The 21,433-nt window shown below is 37.8% G+C and overlaps 1 protein-coding gene across 1 annotated transcript in view; it reads right to left on the minus strand.

The window, feature by feature from the left end:
* KNTC1 (kinetochore associated 1) overlaps positions 1–21,433 on the minus strand; it is a 72,881-nt gene that overhangs the window by 48,300 nt on the left and 3,148 nt on the right. Inside the window, exons 3-20 of the mRNA XM_077748064.1 lie at positions 17,495–17,615; positions 15,415–15,530; positions 14,976–15,054; positions 14,307–14,384; positions 12,993–13,027; positions 11,618–11,728; positions 10,502–10,595; positions 9,840–9,892; positions 9,518–9,633; positions 9,131–9,185; positions 7,846–7,944; positions 6,414–6,457; positions 6,239–6,304; positions 6,066–6,141; positions 3,192–3,317; positions 3,006–3,095; positions 2,378–2,431; positions 1,688–1,749 (exon numbers count right to left, since the gene is read on the minus strand). Coding sequence (XP_077604190.1) covers positions 1,688–1,749; positions 2,378–2,431; positions 3,006–3,095; positions 3,192–3,317; positions 6,066–6,141; positions 6,239–6,304; positions 6,414–6,457; positions 7,846–7,944; positions 9,131–9,185; positions 9,518–9,633; positions 9,840–9,892; positions 10,502–10,595; positions 11,618–11,728; positions 12,993–13,027; positions 14,307–14,384; positions 14,976–15,054; positions 15,415–15,530; positions 17,495–17,615 — 1,475 coding nt within the window. The remainder of the gene's footprint in view (positions 1–1,687; positions 1,750–2,377; positions 2,432–3,005; positions 3,096–3,191; positions 3,318–6,065; positions 6,142–6,238; positions 6,305–6,413; positions 6,458–7,845; positions 7,945–9,130; positions 9,186–9,517; positions 9,634–9,839; positions 9,893–10,501; positions 10,596–11,617; positions 11,729–12,992; positions 13,028–14,306; positions 14,385–14,975; positions 15,055–15,414; positions 15,531–17,494; positions 17,616–21,433) is intronic.

Genomic DNA, 21,433 nt, shown 5'->3' on the forward strand with positions numbered 1-21,433 from the left:
CCTGGAGCCTGTTTCGGATTCTGTGTCTCCCTCTCTCTCTGACCCTCCCCTGCTCACGCTCTCTCTCTCTCTCTCTCTCTCTCAGAAATAAATAAAACAAAAAAATTTTTTTAAATAAAAAGTCAACAGCTTTTCTATCCTTTCAAAAAATATGGTGAAAAGTTCCATTTATAACAGTAGAAAACAATTTAAAATAAAAATTAACAGGAGTGCCTGGGTGGTTCAGTCAATTAAGCATCTGACTTTGGCTCAGGACATGATCTCGTGGTTTGTGAGTTTGAGCCCCGTGTCAGGCTCACTGCTGTCAGCTCAGAGCCTAGAGCCTGCTTCAGATTCTGTGTCTCCCTCTCCCTCTGCCCCTCCTCTGCTCACACTCTGTCTCTCAAAAATGAATAAATGTTAAAAAAATTTTTTTAAAATAAAAAGTAACAAAAAATGTACAAAATCTGTATGAAAGCAACTGAATAGATATTGCTCAGGAACATAAAAAAAGGACAGAATGAGTACAAAGATACATAATGTCCTTAAATAGGAAGATTCAATATTTTTAAGATCCTGGTTCTCCCCAAATTGATCTTAGGTTCAGCACATTCCCAATAAAAAATAAAAATAAATATTTAAAAAATAAATAAATAAAAATAAATAAAAATTAAAAATCCCAGGGGCGCCTGGGTGGCTCAGTCAGTTAAGCGTCCGACTTCGTCTCAGGTCATGATCTCACAGTTTGTGGGTTCGAGCCCCACATCGGGCTCTGTGCTGACAGCTCAGAGCCTNCCACCCAGGTGTCCCAAAATAAGATTTCTTTAACTTAGATAAGCTGATTCTCATTCCAAATATCATAGAGAAAAACAAACATGAGAAAATGGCCCTCCAAATTCTGAAAAGGAAAGTAGAGTAGGGCTAGTCTACCAGATAACAGGACGTTCTAAAGTAACATTAATTAAGGGGCGCCTGGGTGGCTTAGTCGGTTAAGCGTCCNGTTTATTTATTTTGATAAATTAACTTATCTTTTTTGAAAAAAAATTTATTTATTTTGAGAGAGAGTGTGAGCTTGAGCTGGGGAGGGGCTGAGAGAGAGGGAGAGAAAGAATTCCAAGCAGGCTCTGCATTGCCAAAATGGAGCCTTATGAGGGGCTAGAAGCGTGAGATCATGACCTGAACCAAAATCAAGTGACACTTAACTGACTGAGCTAACCAGGCGCCCCATAACTTGCCCNTAATAGAATCAACTACCAGAAGTGAAATTGCTAGGGCAAAGGTATGTGCATTTAAACGTGTCTTTCAAATTAAAAAAAAAAAAAAGTTTTTAACTTTTATTCATTTTTGAGAGACAGAACGTAAGTGGGGGAGAGGCAGAGAGAGGGAGAGACACAGAATCCAAAGCAGACTCCACACACCTAGCTGTCAGCACAGAGACCAATGTGGGGCTTGAACTTACGAACCATGAAATCATGACCTGAGCTGAAGTCGGTTGCTTAACCGACTGAGCCACCCAGCACCTCACCTTTCAAATTTATCAGTTCCCATTGATGGTGTAGAAGAGGGTCTAAAACTCAGCAGGAAAATAATATTTTCCATCACTCAATTCCCAGAAACACATTCGGTCAAAGCAATGTTGTATCTTTTATGACACTCTAAACTAAAACCTAAATCATAATCTAAAACTAAAAAATGAGGAATTTTTCACCTGAATTTTTCTGGTCCAAATGCTCCATAAAAAGTAGTCAACTTTGCATGAGCCCTTAGTACCTAAAAAGGAATAACCTGATAATCTGAATGTTGCAAGCAATAAAAATTAAAAACACCAAAAATTAAGCATTTTGTTTCAGAAGTCTTGTACACATGCCATTTCATCCCACATTATTGGTCAATTTCCATAAATATGACTGCACAAAATATGTAACACAAAACAAAAACAAGGTGGGATAATGGAAACATTTCCAATCACATTAAATGAAATAACACTGCAAAAGAGAAGGCATTTGCACACTGATTGTAGGTGCCCTTCAAAATTAATTATTTTTCCAGTGGTTTATAAATGCCCTTACAACAAAATCAAGCTGGATTATACCAAAAATTTACTTCGAGATAAAAGTTGAAAAATACACGTGCACACATATGTACTTTTGTACCATGATAATCATCATCAGAGTCTGCATTTATCTGTGTACTTAAGAGGTGGCAGGCACTACACAAAATGATTTATATAAATTAATTCATCTGATTTCAAAATGACTCTGTAAGTACCAGTACTCCCATTTTCAGCAAGAAAACAAGAATTAAAATAACTTGCTTTTGAAAAAATATAGGTCTATCTTGAACTGAAAAACATTGTAAAGGTACATATTTACCCTCAAATTAAGTCCAATGTAATTACCTCTTTTAAGCCATCAGAATAGACAGGAACAGTTTTATCTTCTTTTTTCAAAAGCTAAGATGAACAATAAGAAACACAGTTAGAGTACCTGCTAATTAGTTTTTTCATGAAAGAAGATGGATTTTCTGTGAAAGGAAACAAATTATCAAATAGCACCAAACTCTGAGATGAATAGTGAACAATAAAGAAATGACATACTTGAAAAAATAATGCATTTTATAAAAGCAACTCATAACATTTTGCCCATCTGTTACACCTTAATTTTAAGGAATAAAACTAGCAATGGTATTCAAAGCTCACTGAGGGGAAACTACAGCAAAAAAAATGCACTTTAAAAACAGGTCTACGATGGAGCACCTTGGTGGCTCAGCTGGTTGAGTGTCTGACTTCAGCTCAGGTCATGATCTCACAGTCTGTGAGTTCGAGCCCCACATCAGGCTCTGTGCTGACAACACGGGGCCTGCTTGGGATTCTTTGTTTCCCTCTCTCTCTGCCCCTGCTCATGCTCTCTTTCTCTCAAAAATAAACATTAAAGGAAAAAAAAAGAAACAGGTCTATGATGGAGACACAATTCATTTGAGATTTTTTTTGCATGAGACAAACAGGTACAAATGTTATAAAAACTTACCCTTGTTTTGGCATAATTTAGCATTTCCTGGGTGGTTTCATAGGTTATCCACTGAGCCTCCAAGCAGTAATTCACCACAAATTCATCATCCTGGTTCAGAAATGCCAGACATAGTGAGGTGACCAAATGTTATTCAATCCATCAATCCAAATCTGAATACTCTCATACATGACAGGGAAAACACACCTGGATTTTACGTAGATTTTCCTTAGCTTCGTCTACAAGTTTCTGCCATTCAGTCTGCTCACTGGTGTCCACGGAACTCAAGGCTAGCCTCTCTAATATATCATTGGACTTCACCTTGTAAACAAGCTGTAATTGAGACATGACACATTAAGCAACTTGAAGCAAAATAATGTCTGTGGATGACTTCTTAGGCTGCAGGCAACAGACTGTTATGAAAAAGGGGGCAGCCTCATATGGTCCAGGAGTAAACAGTAAAGAAGCTAATGTTTAGATGACCAAAAGGTAATCCAGATTACAAAGAGTTATGAACACCATTAAGTCCTTAACTAAGGGTACTAGGAGCCTTATGTGAATTATCTCATTTAATTCTCATAAAAACCTGAGCAAGCATTTATACCTCACCATAACTCTATGGGGGGAATACTAATATTCCCATTATACAGTCAAGAAAACTGACACTCCAGGAAGGGTAAAGAATGCACCTGAATTTATGCAGTTCCAAAGGGACATGGAGCTGGTTTTTAAAAAAGGACCATACGGGGCATCTGGGTGGCTCAGTCGGTTGAGCAACTGACTAGATTTTTGGCTCAGGTCATGATCCCATGTGGGATTGAGCCCTGAGCATCAGGCTCTGCACTGAGCATGGAGCCTGCTTCTTGGGACTCTCTCTCCCTGTCTCTCGGCTCCTCTTCTTCTCTCCCTAAAAAAACAAAACAAAACAAAAAACTGGAACTGGGTTGGATTTGGTTATTAGGTCACTGACATCCCTTGAAAAGTCCTGGGGAGTAATGAAGGAAAAACCTGATTGTTCTTAAGACTTAATACTTACTAAGAGCGTGGTGGGTACCTCTCTGTTGTTTTAAAAGTGTAACATTTTAAAGCATGCAAAACAATTTTGCGAGATATTTAGAAAGTTTTATGAGCAAAGAGCTAGAGAAATTAATGGAGTATTAAGCACCAAAATCAGAATAATGGATACTTCAGGTTGGGGCAAAGAGGATGATGTATTTGGGAAGAAGAGAAGGAGGTCTTAAACTATATTGGTAATAATATCTTTTTTTTTTTAAGTAGGGTGATGAGAACATGAGTGTTGTATTACCTTTTTGAACATCTGAAAGTTTCGTAATAACTGATTTTTTAAAAAAGTGAATGGGGGCACCTGGCTGGCTCAATCAGTAGTAGAACCTGTGACTGTTAGTCTTGGGGTCGTGAGTTCGAGACTCACATTGGACGTAGAGATTACTTTAAAAATAATAATAAAATTAAAAAGTGAACAGAATAAAAAAATCAGTGAAAGCAGTTTTCAGGAAGTAGAGAAATAGAGAAACTATGGTTTCTTATCATTTTTAGCTTTCAGAATTAGAGAATCAAAGTTGGTATCTAGTTTCTAAAAAAGGAACCTGAACTTTGGGGTATTTCTAACTTGTGCTATTTCTAGCTGCTAAAGATGCTTTGACAGACTTAAAAAACTAGACATGCAATGTAATTGTGTGGTCATCTTTTATTTTTATTTTTTATTTTTTTGAGAGAGAGTGTGAGTAGGGGAAAGAGGCAGAGGGAGGGGAAGGGAGAGGGAGAGAGTGAGTGAGGGAAAAGGGGAGGGGGGGAGGGAGGGAGGAGAAAGCGAGAGCGAGAGAATTGCTAGCATGGAGCCTGATGCAGGGCTTGATTCCATGACCCTAGGATCCTGACCTGAGCCAAAGTTGGACACAACTGACTGAACCACTCAGGTGCCCCTTAATACCTGATCTTATCTATAGTATTTGAAACTGTTGATCACTTTCCACTAGACTCTAAAGTTTCTCTTTCCTTGACTTTCCTCTTTCTCTTTCCTTGACTTCTATCTATAATCATACATTCTTGTGGGTTTCCTTCTTTATTTCTTCCCAAGTATGTAAACAGCCCTTCTTCTGCAACTTCCCACATGCTGGTGCTCCTGAATCTCATCCTGAGATGAGATCTCTCTACACTACACATTCTTCCCAAGTGGTGTGAGCCATCCCCTCATGTTATTTACTTCTAGATTCAGCTAAGATAATTCTCCTACTTCCTAACAGACAGGTTTATTTCACAAGATCCCTTCCAAACAATTTTTATGAAGCAGATCCTTCATCTTTTACCACTACCTGCTCTTTCACATGTATTTCTCATTTTAGGAAGTGCCACCCCCATCTCACAAACATACTGAGCCAGAGTCCTGCCAGTCCAATCCCTACATCTGTCCCTCCCTATGTGTGATCATTCAGTCCCACTGATTCCACCTCTGCTGTGCCTCTCATGTCAGACCCTCCCTCTTGCACATCTCCACTTCACCGCACCAGTTCGGTCTCCTGCAGTAAGCTCCCACTGGTCTCCACACCTCTAAGTCTGCCCCTTTCCAAACAATTCTCCAGCTTTACAAAGTGACAATCTAATCAGGATACTTGTATTAGCTCCCTAACACCTGCAGAATAAACTAAATCCTCTGCAACGCACACAAGGCTCCCCATGCTCTGATCCCCTACTTGTCCATTATCAGTTCCTTTTACTGCGTGGTGCATATAACCCATTCTTCCCTAATTACTGGGAGTTTCTGGAAGCCCTGTACGCATCCCTCACTTTACTTATGCTATCCTAGCACTTAGAATTCCCTTCTTTCCTCTGGACTATTGGGAACATTGTCAAGATCTGATGTAAAAATGATCTCCTCTGTGAAATCTTTTTGCCCCAATACATGTCCATCTAGCTCTCCTTTGAATCCCTAGTCTACTTCAGTCATATCTTAATCATAGGACTGATCATACTAAATTCCAATTATGCCTTACATTCTGTCTCCCCAGTCTCTCTACTACATGAAGAAACACTTGTTTGATGAACAAATGAATTCATGATTACCTCAACATCTAGTCCAAACTGGATAGCAAAGCTCTCAGCTTCAGCAAATCTGTGTTTGTGAAGTAATCGACTCAATCTGAGAATTGAAAAAGAAATTTCAGTGAAATCTTTATTAATCAGGGAATTTAAGTTTATCATTAAGGAGTAAGGCTTAAAAGAAAATGAGAAGTTACCTGTTTTCTGGTAAAGCTTCTGTAAGACACCTGAGTACTATAACAGAGACTGAGTCTTCAGATAGTCTGAAAACAGTTTTCAGGGTGAACGTATTTGTTATTAATATTATTAATAAGTAAACTGTAAGTTAGCTGTTATTTAACAACTAATTTAATAAAACAAAATACACCCTACCTTGAATCATTTTTGCGAATTCCTTCTAAAAGGTATATGGTATCCTACAACAATAAAAGGAATGTTTAAAACTGAATATAGAAATAATTCATTTTAGTTACTAAGGTAACAACTGGTTTAGGTGAGAATTATTCATCAATGGATTCTAAATTCACTGTGAAAAACTGTTGGGGAAAAGGATATTACAAAGTCTCAAAATAACACCACAGAATTTACTTAGCAATTACAAAGGGGGAAAAGCACCTCTACAGGGGAGAAATCTGGCAGAACTGCTTTAACCAAGTAATCACATTCATCATCACCAGTAAAAGGACAAACGTAGGTAAGCCTCTTAACCCAACACAGCTGAATACAGTATAACCTACGTGGCATCCTTGCCAAGAAAGCTCAGCATTTGTATAATTATTATGCAATTAACCACACAAATCCAAATAGAGGGACACTGTACAGCACAACAGGCTAGGATTTGGAAAATATCAATGTCTTAAAGAAAAAAAAAGACTAGGGAACTATTACACATTACAGTAGACTACCACATGACCATGACAACAAAATGCCATATGTGATGCCTGACTGGATCCTGGATTAAAGAAAAAAACCCAAAAAACAAAAAACAAAAAACAGGGATGACAGGCCATGTCTGCAAGTAAATTCCAAATAGTTTGGAAAAACATAATGTGTCTATGTGTGGGTGTGTGTCTGTCTGTGTGTGATGGTATGAAACAAATGCCATCAAATGTTTTTTTATTTTTATTTTTTTAATTTTTTTTAATGTTTTATTTATTTTTAGGAGAGAGAGAGAGAGAGACAGACAGCATGAGCAGGGGAGGGTCAGAGAGAGAGGGAATCACAGAATGAAAAAGGCTCCAGGCTCTGAGCTGGCAGTCAGCACAGAGCCCGACGTGGGGCTCGAACCCACAAACCACGAGATCATGACCTAAGCGAAAGTCGGTCGCTTAACCGACTAAGCCACCCAGGCGCCCCCAAATGTTTTTTTAAAAGATTAAAATTAAAAGATAAATCAATAAAAGCAATAACCGTCCTCCCAAATTACTTATCATTTATATTTCCTGTGAAGACACAAGAAAACTGAATAAGCAGATGATTCAGGTTTTATTTGATTAATATGCTTTTCTTTTTCTTATATGAAGACTGGTTTTTGGCCAAGTGTATTTGAGAACCTCTGGTAACAACAAATATAGTTATAAATCTGAGATCTATCCAGGTATTACACCACTTTCCACTTATGTTTAGCTTATTTTTTCTTTTCCTTTAAGTTTTTTATTTATTTAATCTCTACACCCAGCACGAAGCTCAAACTCACTATCCCAAGATCAAGAGTCACATGCTCTTCTGAGTCAGCCAGGCACCCCTTAGCTTTCTTATTTTTAATGTTTTTTTACTATAAAGTACAAAATACACATCAACTTACTGTGCTAATTCCTGACTGGACCAGAGATGAAATGCTAGATACTTCCAAAGAATATAGTATTTCCATCATAGGTAATGAATAAACCACAAGATTTTTCATCTAAGAAAAAGAGAAGAGCAATTAATTTAATAGGTCATATAAACCTACAATGACAAGATAGCACTTCATATCAAGGGCCTAGATGATAACACTTGGTACAAAGCTAAATGAAAAAAATGATTTTATTACTAAGACCATTGTTGTATTATTTAAATATTACCTATAAAATTATACTCTACTCCACCTTTCAAATCTGTTGAATGAAAAACTGTACACCTGACATTCACTCTATGATTTGTATTTAGGGTCAATGTAATTCCTCAGTACCAGAACTGTATGAGTCACTCTAATGAACATTTTCTTGTGGATTTTTTTTAAGTTTATTTATTTATTTTCGAGAGAGAGAGTGAGTGAGCAGGCGGGGAAGAGAGAGAGAGAGAATCCCAAGCAGGCTCCACACTCTCAGTGCAGACCCAGATGCAGGGCTCAAATTCATGAACTGCAAGATCACGACCTGAACTAAAATCAAGAGTCGACGCTTAACTGACTGAGCCATTGAGACACCCCTCTTGTGGATATTTTTAATCCTGCAATGCTCCATTTAAAATGGGGAGCTGATGGGGAGCCTGGGTGGCTCAGTCGGTTGAGTGTCCAACTTCAGCTATGGTCATGATCTCACAGTTCGTGGGTTCAAGCCCCGCATTAGGCTCTGTGCTGACAGCTAACTCAGCCTGGAGCCTGTTTCAGATTCTGTATCTCCCTCTCTCTCTGACCCTCCTCTGTTCATGCTGTCTCTCTCAGAAATAAATAAAACATAAAAAAAAATTTTAAATGGGGAGCTGAGGGGCGCCTTGGTGGCTCACTCAGTTAAGCATCCAACTTCAGCTCTGGTCATGATCTCGCGGTTCGTGAGCTTGCGCCCTGCATCGGGCTTTGTGCTGACAGCTCAGAGCCTGGAGCCTGCTTCGGATTCTGTGTCTCCCTTTCCCTCTGTTCCTCCCCTGCTCGCACTCTGTCTCTCTCTCTCTCAAAAATAAGATTAATAAAAACTTTTTTAAATGGGGATCTGAGACTTAAATTCATTTTTTTAATGAGAAAAAAGAACTCTGCAGGATTACTTCTGATCTGTCAAGTCTGTGTCAATAAAGAGTTAATACGTTATGGGTACTACTTAACAACCTCTGTATTAGTTAACGCTATTTCTAATACACAATATGGACAAATGTGAAATAAAATTTTCCAATACCTTCTTATCAGCAGTAGTTGTCAGAGCTACTAATTTGAGATTTGTAATCCCTTGCCTAAAAGGGAAAAGAAGGTTTAGTAAATCAAATAAACTTTGCCAATGGCTACATTATAAGCTAAGTCAAAGGGATATTCTCAAAGGTTAAAAATGATTCCCACAAAAGACACTGAATCGGATTTCTTCATGTTTATAGCCCAGACTGACACTCTTCCTACTATAACCACAGAGATTTGAACTGCCTATTTGTTCTCAATGAATTTGGCCAGCAATGGAATGATCCTGACCCTGTCAGTCTGTCCAGGTATTTAGTTAGAATGTAATACAAAATGAATGATCAAGAAACCTGTTTCTAACAGAAAGGAAATCACTACTAGCATCACAATGTACCACGTGACTGATGAAGGAGACTCTGCTTCTGTGGTAAGAAGAAACTCTTCAATGTGAAGAGAAGGCCAGTTCCATATGGGAGTCAGAGTGTAAATATCCCATAAGCTCAGCACATTCTGCAAAGAGACACATTTCACAGATACATCTTTTTAATAATACTTCAGGAGCTTACATTGTAGGATCTTTTCGATATGTATACTGAAATAAAGCATAGCACACCAGATAGTAATCCACCCCACTTAAAGTCCTCATCTTTGTTAAGTTTGACAAATTTCACATAATACCAAGTGAAAACACTGAAGGAGAAATATCAGAAACATACATCAGTATCAAGAACAAAAAGCAGATTGTCTATCAACTGGAACTTCTTTGCACCTACAAAAGAGAAAGCAAAGTATGTAAGAACTACATTTCTGTGTTACAGATAGCCACATTTAAATAACAAACTACCATATTTATGGAAAGGCAGAACTAAATAAAATAAATAAAAGGCAGAACTACAACTAAATAAAAAGTTCCATTCTCATATTCCTGCCTCTAAATGGATATTTTCTTAAGTTTATTTATTTTGAGAGAGACAGAGACAGCCTGAGAGGGGGAAGGGCAGAGAAAGAGGGAGAGAGAAAATCTCAAGCAGGCTCTGGGCTTCCAGCACAGAACCTGACGCTGGGCTTGAGCTCATGAAACCACAAGATCATGAACGGAGCTGAAACCAGGAGTCAGATGCTTAACTGACTGAGCCACCAGGTGCTCCTGCCTCTATATATTTTTAGATGACCACTAAAATGTAAAACCTCCTAAAATGAAGAGTAAAAACTACAACATGTCAAGAACAGTCACATATGTGGACAATTATCAAACTAATCTGGCTTGTTTCAAAGAGCAGTAAGGTAAAATGACCTGTTTGCCAGACCCAGGATGATACTGACATGAAAATTAAAACTTACTACTAATGACCCCAAATAGCTGCTGAACTTGTTTTACCTTTAATAATCTCTGCATCAAGGACATTCTTAACTGTGATTCCTTTCTTGGAAGGGTCTGGTTCCCATTTTGAGAATGCACAATTACCAGTTCCCTACAGAGGTAAAATAGCACATCAATTGCACATTTGGTTCTTAGATCTGAATTCTTCTCAAAGCAGAAACACCCAAGTTGTTCATATTACTAATTTCAAAATATACTTAATGTATTTAAGCCCAACTAGCTTTTTATCTTCTAGTTCATCTCTTAGATTATTTTCTTTTTCTTTTTTTTTTTTTTTATATTTTTATTTATTCCTAGGAGAGCGAGAGAGAGACAGCATGAGCAGGGGAGGGTCAGAGAGAGAGGGAGTCACAGACTGAAACAGGCTCCAGGCTCTGAGCTGGCAGTCAGCACAGAGCCTGATGCGGGGCTCGAACCCACGAACCATGAGATCATGACCTAAGCGAAAGTCGGACGCTTAACCGACTAAGCCACCCAGGCGCCCCTCGTCTCTTAGATTATTTTCAACAGAACAGAAAGGTGGTAAAAACAGCAAAGTTCGCTGTTCACTGTTATCACATGAATATTTAATAAGGAGTGGGCATATTCAGGCACCTCACTCCAAAGACATGGGGTAAACTCTAAGACCTCCTCCAGTAATATGGTATCATTTCTGATTGAGTATTTTCATCATAGTAACCACAACTTTTTGAAAAAAAATTATAAATATTAAATCGTTTGAAACTGTAATGAAATATTTAACTAGATATACAGAATAGAGAAATATGCCTGCTTCTAAATATAAAATATAAATTTGGTAGGTAAAAACATTGTAAATGCTCTAATTATGTTGAATTTTTGCCTATTTCTTGAATACAATTAGATTTTTGTTGTTGTTTTTGTCTAGACTCATAATTGAAAGAAATGCTAAATTTTCAGCTAAATTTCAGATAAAAATGCAATATTTTCCAACAGAGAAACGGAGGTGTACTTACTGAGTTAATTTTATGACTTTAATTTTATACTTTCCCTCTTCTGTTAACATATTACAAATCAATACATAATCTAACCAAAACTATGTTGATGGAGAAACACTTTAGAAGAAAAAACATAAAATTTTATAGAAATAATTACCCCAATTATCACAGGAATTTCACTGGCTAAATCTCCAGCCACAAGATTGAGACAACCAAGAGTGTGGTAATTTTCAGTAGAAATAAAACTGGACTTGATTTGTCCTTGTAACTGCAAATTAAAAAAAATAAATATGTTAAATATATGTTCCTGTCAAAATTCCTGGAAAGACTGATAAAAATGAATTTCTTTTAAATTTTTTTCCATTTTTTATTTATTTTTGAGAGAGAGAGAAAGAGCGAGCAGGGGAGGGTCAGAGAGAGAGGGAGATACAGAATCTGAAGCAGCCTCTAGGCTCTGAGTTAGCTGTCAGCACAGAACCCAACGCAGGGCTCGAACCCATGGACCATGAGATCATGACTTGAGCTGAAGTTGGATGCTTAACCGACTAAGCCACCCAGGGGCCCCAAAAATGAATTTAAATCAATCTGTTATTAATGTATTTTTACTTTTTTATTTTTTAAGTTTATTTATTAATTTTGAAAGAGAGAATGAGAGACAGTGCAAGCGAGAGAAAGAGAATCTCAAGCAAGCTCTGCATGGTGAGCACAGAGAATGACATCGGCCTTGAACCCATGAACCACGAGACCATGACTTGAGCTGAAATCAAGAGTCAGATACCCAGCCAACTGAGCCACCCCAGAGCTCTTGTTTTTTTTTTTTAAATAGATATCTTTTAAGCTTTTATTTTTATTTTTTTATCTTGAGACAGAGAGAGAGTGTGCACACACACAAGTGGGGGGTGCAGAGAGAGAGAAAGAAAGGGAGACTCTTAAGCTCTTGGGCTAAGCGTGGAGCCCAACATCGGGAATCTCATGACTCATGGGATCATCACCTGAGCCAAAATCAAGAGCTGGACGCTCAACTGACTGAGCTACCCAGGGGGCCCGAGGTATTTTTTTTTAAAGATTTTATTTAAAAAAATGTTTTTAATGTTTATATTTTTGAGAGACAGAGTAGTGGAGGAGCAGAGAGAGAGAGGGAGACACAGAATCCAAAGCAGGCTCCAGGCTCTAAGCTGTCAGCACAGAGCCCAATGCGGGGCTCAAACCTACGAACCGCAAGATCATGACCCAAGTTAAAGTCAGACAATTAACTGACTGAGCCATCCAGGCACCACTGACATTTTATTTTTAAGTAATCTCTATACCCAACATGGGGCTTGAACTCACAACCCCACGACCAAGAGTTGCACGTTCCATCAAAGGAGCCAGCCAGGTGCTCCTATAAATGCATTTTCAAATGGAAATGTTATTAAAATGTTACATCAAGCTAATTCCTAAAATATCAGTCACTAGACAATATCCGGAAACACTCTCCTAAAACTTATATTAAATATAAGAATCAAGAAGACAATGTGGTTTTGTTTTCTTACCTTTTTTGCTGTGTTGAAGTCTACATTCTCAATTGCTGCATGAAAGGAGAAAAAAGACTAAATTTACAGTATTAACCTATAAAATACATGTAAGTCACCTTTGCATGTTAAGGCAACACTATATATAATCCAATGAGAATAACACAAGTCAGAAACTAATAAAGAAGAGGCGACTCTTCAGTTTTGTCCTTGACCACTGATATAAACTGTCATAGTCAGGACACCAGCCAGGCTGCCTTTTAGTCCCTGGAATGCCTCCCCATACCTTCCCTGACCACGTTTCTCCCTCCTGAGAGGGTCTTCTTCCTGCTCCAAAACCTCTATCCAAGCTCTGAAGTCCTACCTGTAAAGTCTTCATCCCTTTGCATACCATTTTGGGAGAGCTCTTTCACTTGTCTGGCTCCTTCATTAAACTATGAAGAACTGTATCTTGTAGTATCCATCCCCAGGACCTTCTATGTTCTTGGCACACAGATGGTTGAAAATACTTGTTGAACACATGCTCCAAACTAATTCCTCAACCTTTCTCAGCTCAGAGGGATATATGGTCAGTCCACTCACTTAGCACATACTATGGATTATTGCCTGTTACTGTTAACACATCTATATAGTGACTTCAGTTTCCAGGTTCATTCTTTCCATCAAAGAACATTTATTACTATGCTAGTGTGTGTTATGTCTTCCCAGCTAAGCTATAAACCCCTTGAAGGCTATAAACAAAGTATATTTCTTCAGATTCTGTTGCAACCCTCCTAGTGGAAAAAATACTTAATACATAATACGAATACTTAAAAAAGAGTACACCTGGTATACTCTTTGAAAACAATATTTTCTCTTTTTAAAAAAAATGTTTATTTATTTATTTTTTTGAGAGAGAAAAGAGAGCAAGGGAGGAGCAGAGAGAGAGGGAAACAGAGGATCCAAAGTGGGCTCTGTACTGATAGCACAGACCCCGATCTGGGGCTCAAACTCACAAACTGTGAGATCATGATCTCAGCCAAAGTTAGACACTTAACTGACTGAGTCACCCAGGCTCCCTCTGTTTTTTTAAAATATTTATTTATTTTGTGAGAAAGATAGGGGGGAGGGGCACAGAGAGAGGGAGAGAGAGAATCCTCAGCACAGAGCCTGATGCAGGGTTGAACTCATGAACTGTGAGATCATGACCTGAACCGAAATCAAGTCTGTCTTAATCGACAGAGCTACCCAGGTACCCCCTAAAATAATATTCTTAAAGAGAATATTTAAAATTTTACCCCAAAACTAGTAAGAAATATTGCTGCAAATCAATAATAAGACAAATCCATTACTTACCTTGTTGAATTTTTGCAAGCTGAAGGTTTGTAATACAAAAAAATCCACTGTTTGTAAGCAACAGCATATAATAGGTACCTATTAAAAGAAAATTAAGCCAGTTTCTCTAAAAAGGGCATGGATATAAAATTTAAGCCAGTGTTTGGACCTAGCTTAAAAATGTCAATTTGCTCATTTAAATTCTATTCATCAAATAATATACTAATGATATAGATAAAGCTTATTTACAAAGAGCTGGTAAGTTATTTGCAAAAACAACGTTAACTTCCTTGAAACTTTATAAATCAAAGTTTATTTGCCAAGAAAAAAATAATAATCATAGATATATTGAAACATTAAAGTCCAGTTAACATTTGTTGAAGTAAAAATATAATATGCTGAAACCTACAAAAACATTTTAAGAGAATATAATGTCTCTTTGATAATCTACAGAACTCTCAAAACTGTAAAAATGAACTTAGAATATTATATTTAGGAAAAGAACATTTAAACCTCTGAAAAGAGCTAAAATAAAAACCTTACTTCTTACAATAATATTACTTGAATCACTAGAAAATTTAATATTATATAGAAAGCACAAAAATGAATTTGCATAATTTATTAACTATAAATCTGATTTTTAAATTGCGTATTAGTCAGAGGACATTAAAAAATATTCAAAAAACTTACCTTCACTTGAACCGTCTTTCTCAATAACAAGATTCCGGTAAGTACACTGATTCTCATCATTAGCTTTCTGAACAAAAGCCTAATTGCAAATTCATTTCAAATGATAAGATTAAACTCCAAAAATACAATCAAGGATTATATTCTCTAAAGCCTAGGGTTATCAATTATCATTAGCAATAATCCTGCCTATGTTCCAAACATTTTGGTTTTCAAATGGAAAACCATTCTGGACAAGCATACTAAGAAATCTTTAAATCTTAATTTTTCAATTTTGCATTTACTTCATGTTTCTAAGGTATGATTCTTAAAATTTCACGTAAAGAACATTATTTTTTCAATTTAAAATACAAATTAAGCAATGGTTTATTATAGTTTTCGTGGTCTAAGAGATAATTTCAAATTTAAGTAACAAAAATGAAAAACATTAACAGGGTCTTACATTAGTGAGTAATGTTTGCTTAGATGTTACGTGAATGAGGTGTAAGTTGCCGCTTCTCTCCCCAACCAAAAGAAACTTTCCTTCTTGACATAGGCCAACTACATCCACTTCGGTATCTGAAAATTTCAAATCAAAGTTACAAGCTGCCCACAACTCTCTGCCCACAGGTCCTGTTCCCCTCCTTCAATAAAACCATCTTTTTGCACCCCCAATAAAAGTTACAAGCTTCCTTCGAAAACGTTTATTTTCAACCAATACAAGAAATTTACAAATTCTGTCATTAAAAGTCAACTATTCAAGTTTCTGTTAAATACTTCCAAAAGGTAGTGATTAAAAAAGAATGTGGGGGATGGTTGGGGGCGAAGGGGCAGGGAAAATGGGAGAGGGCACTGAGGAAAGCACTTGCTGGGATGAACACTGGGTTTTGGATGTAAGGGATGAACCACAGGAATCTACTCTTGAAGCCAACACTACACTGTACACACTGTATCTGTATGTAAGCTAACGACAATAAATTATTTAAAAAATAATAAATAAAAATTTTTTTAAAAAAGGATGTGGGATACCTGGGTGGCCAAGTTGGTTAAGTGTCCAACTTCGGCTCAGGTCATGATCTCACAGTCCGTGAGTTTGAGCCCTGCATTGGGCTCCACGCTGGCAGTGCGGAGCTTCTTAGGATTCTCTCTCCTCTCTCTCTGCCCCTCCCCCACTTGTGCACTCTTGTTCTCTCAGATAAACAAACTTAAAAAACATTTTGTTAAATGTTTTATTTATTTCTGAGAGAGAGACAGAGACTAAAAAACATTTTTAAAAAGAATGTTACTCTTGTAGTCAGTGAACAAATATTTACTGAGCACTTACTACATGCTAAGCAATGTCCTAGGTCTTTTGCATATATCTAAAGATTAGTAACAAGAGTCCCAACTTCACAGAGCTCAAATTCCAAGGCAGAAATACATGGTAAACAATCAGAGGATAATAAATTACATGATATGTAAGAAGGTGGTTAATTCTCTGGAAAAAAGAAAAAGTAGAGCAGAAGATAGTTTGGAAGAGCCATGCACGTTGCAGCACTAATTGGAGTGCTCAGGATAGCCTTCTTGGATAAGATGAGATATATACTTTCCCACAAGTGTATTTACATCTTAACCCAGCCCACTATTCCATGGTGAAGCTGTGAATCTTGTGGACCATTCAGGGTAGATACCTTAAGTTTCCACAAAATAGGAGTTCCTTGCCTCCATACTGCAATCAGGATTGGCTTCTCACATGCATACCTCCTGCTTCGTTTTCTGCTAAGTTTTTAAACACTTCAACAACCATCTCTCAGAATTTCAGAAAAAGCATTCACAACGTTTTTACCTATATTCCAGCACAATCACTGACTTGTCCCTTAATTTATTCTAAAGTATTGCATATACTTTAAGTCTTTGAACTCAATGAAGAATTAATTCAGAAGTAATTTAAAAACTTTTTATGGGGCTATATATATTCTAAAAGTATTCAAATACCTGTTGATACTGAAATTATGTACAGGATTCAGGAACTTGAACACAATTGGGCTCAACTGGTTTTTTACAGTTAATTCTAATTTTAAAAACCTGGCAACTAGGGGCGCCTGGGTGGCTTAGTTGGTTGAGCGTCCGACTTTCGCTTAGGTCATGATCTCGCAGTTCGTGGGTTCGAGCCCTGCGTCGGGCTCTGTGCTGACTGCTAGCTCAAAGCCTGGAGCCTGTTTCAGTCTGTGACTCCCTCTCTCTCTGACCCTCCCCTGCTCACGCTGTCTCTCTCTCTCTCCTAGAAATAAATAAAAATAAATGAAAATTAAAAAACTAAAAACCTGGCAACTAAAGTCAATTGTTGCTTTACATGTACCCTTTAGATTTACTGGGAAAAGGGCTGATCTCAGGATCTCTTGCATCTAGTACTCTTTGTACAAAAAGGCACTCAAGATTAATTTCTTGAAATAGTCTAATTTCAATCTTAGAAATAACGGAGTAAAGAAAAGGCAACGCAGTAGAAATTGGTAACAAGCTATATCTGACTTCCAATTTATTTTATTTCATTACATTAGACTTACCAAATATAAGATGCAGTTGAAGCAATCTACAAACACTGTCAAGCAGTATCACTGATTGGTCCACTACAATAATAAACCCATTACTTAAGCTGCATGCTTGTATCTTTGGATTTAACGAGGCCTGTGGGAGGGAAAAGCGTGACTAAAATAAAATGTTTTTATACAGTTTAACCATGCTTACCAAGAGTATCATCATACTCCCAAGCACCTACATTTAACACTTGACAAGCCTTTTTTTTTAAGTCCATATATTTAATTAGTCAAGATTTTCTTTCTATGGTATATCATTAATCCATTCAGAGTCCAAAATAAAGAAACAGTCCAGGAGGGGCGCCTGGGTGGCTTAGTCGGTTAAGCGTCCGACTTTCGCTTAGGTCATGATCTCGCGGTTCGTGGGTTCGAGCCCCGCGTCGGGCTCTGTGCTGACTGCCAGCTCAGAGCCTGGAGCCTGTTTCAGAGTCTGTCACTCCCTCTCTCTCTGACCCTCCCCTGCTCATTCTGTCTCTCTCTCTCTCCTAGAAATAAATAAAACATTAAAAAAAAAATTTAAAAAAAAAAACAAAAAAACGAAAACAGTCCAGGATTGCTAGGAAAGGGCAAGGGATTCTCATGAGCAAGTCTTTGTTTCCTAAGGGTGGATCTTATGTCTCTAGAGCCAGTAGGCATGAAAATAAACGAACAAGCCATGACTGGCACAAGGTCTCAGGGTCTGGGATATGACGGCCAGGGGGCAGCAGGAAGGACGCAAAAGGGAGGACTCACACTCCCAAAGACAACAATAAAGAGAGCAGAACCAGCCAGATTAAAGCGCGGAGGAAATGCGACCCTGGCACGGCCACACCTAATTTATCAAGAAAATTGGATCTTTATGCAAAATGTTCTGAGTTTTAAATACTGACAGCCAAGTCAATATTTTAAAAATTACTGGGGCGCCTCGGTGGCTCAGTCAGTTAAGCATCTAACTTCAGCTCAGGTCATGATCTCATGGCTCATGAGTTCGAGCCCTGCACAGGCTCTATGCTGACAGTGCAGGGCCTGGAGCCTGCTTCAAATTCTGTGTCTCCCTCTCTCTGCCCCGCCCCTGCTCACACTCTCTTTCTCTCTCAAAAAATAAACATTTAAATAAGTAAGTAAAAATAAAAATTACTATGCAATCCAAATAGGAGTCTCCAAATTTCAGCCTCTGGTAATTGGAGCTTGGCACGCAAATGTATCTGGAAGTAGGTGGACAGCTTAGTGGTTGACAACGCTGTCACTTACTAGCTAAGTAATCTTGGGCAAATGCCTCGACGGACTCTCCTGTACCTACACACTGGCTTACATGAGCATTAAATGAATGAATTCGTGTAAAGGCTTAGAAGACAGCCCTGCATTTAATATATGCTCAATCAGTGTTAACTGTTCTTACTCTTCCCTGGCTGGGTTTTCATCTAATCAGTTCATTTTGTACCTGTTTCAATAGTCACCTTCTCCACCAGGTGAAATTCGTGAAAATGCCACCACATTCTGATGCCTCTTAATACTCTTAACTTGCTTCTTCTGATAGTGAGAGGTTACCCCAAAGCACTGGAAAGAAGGAACTGTGCTATACCTTCCTGAGACATACCCATACAGTTCTCTCTGCTTGGATAGCTCTTCCTCCTCCTCTTTATTTTTTAAGAGTAGTTTTAGGTTCACAAGGCAATTGAGAGGAAGGTACAGAGAATTCCACATATGCACAGCTTCCTCCATTATCAACATCTCCCACCAGATGGTACATTGGTTACAACTGATAAACCTACATTGACACATCATCACCCAGAGTCTATAGTATACATTATAACCCACGCTTCCTTCTGTACACTCTGTGGGTGGAAACAAATGTGTAATGACATACATCCACCGTTATTATACTACACAGAGTATTTTCAGTGCCCTAAAAATCCTGTGCTATGCCTGTTCACCCCTCCTCCCCTCAACCTCTAACCCCTGATAACTACTGATCTCATCACTGTGTCCATAGTTTTACCTTTTCCATAACAACATATCATTGGAATCATATAGCATGTAGCTTTCAGACTGACTTTTCACTTAATAATGGATACTTAAGTTTCCTCTGTGTCTTTCTATGGCTTTATAACTCCTTTCTTTTCCGTGCTGAATAAGAATTCATGGTCTAGATGTGCCAGTTTATCTATTCATCTACTGAAGGATATCTTGGTTGATTCCAAGTTTTGTCAATTTTAAATCAAGCTGCTATATGGAGCACCTGGGTGGCTCAGGTGGTTAAGCATCCAACTTCCGCTCAGGTCATGATCTGACTGAATCATGTTGTTCACGGGTTTGAGCCCCACATCGGGCTCTGTGCTAACAGCTAGCTCAGAGCCTAGGGCCGGTTGCAGATTCTGTGTCTCCCTCTCTCTCTGACCCTCCCCTGCTCATGTTCTCTCTCTCCCAGAAATAAGTAAAAAACATTAAAAAATTTTAAATCAAGCTGCTATAAACAACCATGTGCAGGTTTTGTATAGATACAAGTTTCAACTCCTTTGGGTAAATACCACGGAGTGCAACTGCTGGATTGTATGGTATGAGAATAATTTTGTTTTGTGAGAAACTGCGCCCAAGTTTTCCAAAGCAGCTGCACCATTTTGCATTTCCACCAGCACGGAATGAGAGTTCCTGTTGCCCCATAACCTCATCAGCATTGGGTGTCGTCAGTGTTGTTGACATTGGCCATTCTGATAGGTGTGCAGTATTCCATGATGGTTTTTTTTTTTTTTAATGTTTATTTTTTGAGAGAGAGAGAGAAAAAAATGCATGTGTGCCCACGCACCAGGAGGGAGTGGTTGAGAGGGAGACGCAGAATCCAAAGCAGGCTCCAGGCTCTCTGAGCTGTCAGCACAGAGCCCAACATGGGGCTGGAACCCACAAACCGAGATATTGTGACCTAAGCCAAAGTTGGATGCTTAACTGACTGAGCCACTGAGGCACCGCATAATTGCTTTTTAGTTTCAGGAGTTTTTTCAAATTTTCTACATAGAAAATCAAATCATATGTTAATGAAGACAGCTTTATTTCTTTCTTCCTGTATGCCTCTTCTTTTACTTGTCTTGTTGAATTAGCTGAGGCTTCTAGTATGATGCTGGAAAGCAGTAGTGAGAGGAATATCCTTGCCTTGGTCTGATCTACCTGGGTAAGTTTCTAGCTTCTTACCTTAAGTATGATGTTAGCTATAAGATTTTTACAGATATTCGTTATCAAACTGAGTAAGCTTCCCTATTCCTATTTTTGAGAATTTTTATCATAAATGTTATTTTTTTAAATGCTTTTTTTAAAAAAAAGATTATGTGATTTTTCTTCTTTAGTCTGTTGACGTGAAGGATTACACTGATTTTTTTTTCAGCTTAATGAGATATAATTTGCAAATAACATTGTGTAACTTTAAGGTGTACAGTGTGATGATTTAATGTAGATACATATCATGAAATGATTACCAAAATAAGGTAGTATTTACTACATCCATCACCTAAACATTAATTGATTTGTGAATGTTTAAGCAACCATGAATACATGGGATAAATCCTATTTGGTCATAGTATATAACTCATTTTATATATTGTTTAATTCAATTTGATAATATTTTGTTGAGAATTTTTTCATTTCTGTTGAGAAATATTGGTTTGTAGTTTTCTTGTGACATCTTTGTCTAGTTTGGATATTAAGATAATGCTAGGATTATAGAATGAGTTAGGAAGTATACCCTCTGCTTATGAATAAGGTCCACAGAAGAGGCTCTGTCTTTAAAGCCCTAAAAGATACAACTCTTCTAATAATTTGTCTCTTCTTCGTTTCATTTAAACCTTATTTCTTAATTAGAGAATGAAATATTACATTGACTTAAGAAAAGTGGAGGAAACTTGGGCTATAATACTATGAGAAAAAAATCAGATGTACTTTCTC

The sequence above is a fragment of the Crocuta crocuta genome, unplaced genomic scaffold (assembly GCF_008692635.1).
Source record: "Crocuta crocuta isolate KB4526 unplaced genomic scaffold, BGI_CrCroc_1.0 scaffold29, whole genome shotgun sequence".
In the NCBI taxonomy this organism is placed as follows: Eukaryota; Metazoa; Chordata; class Mammalia; order Carnivora; family Hyaenidae; genus Crocuta; species Crocuta crocuta.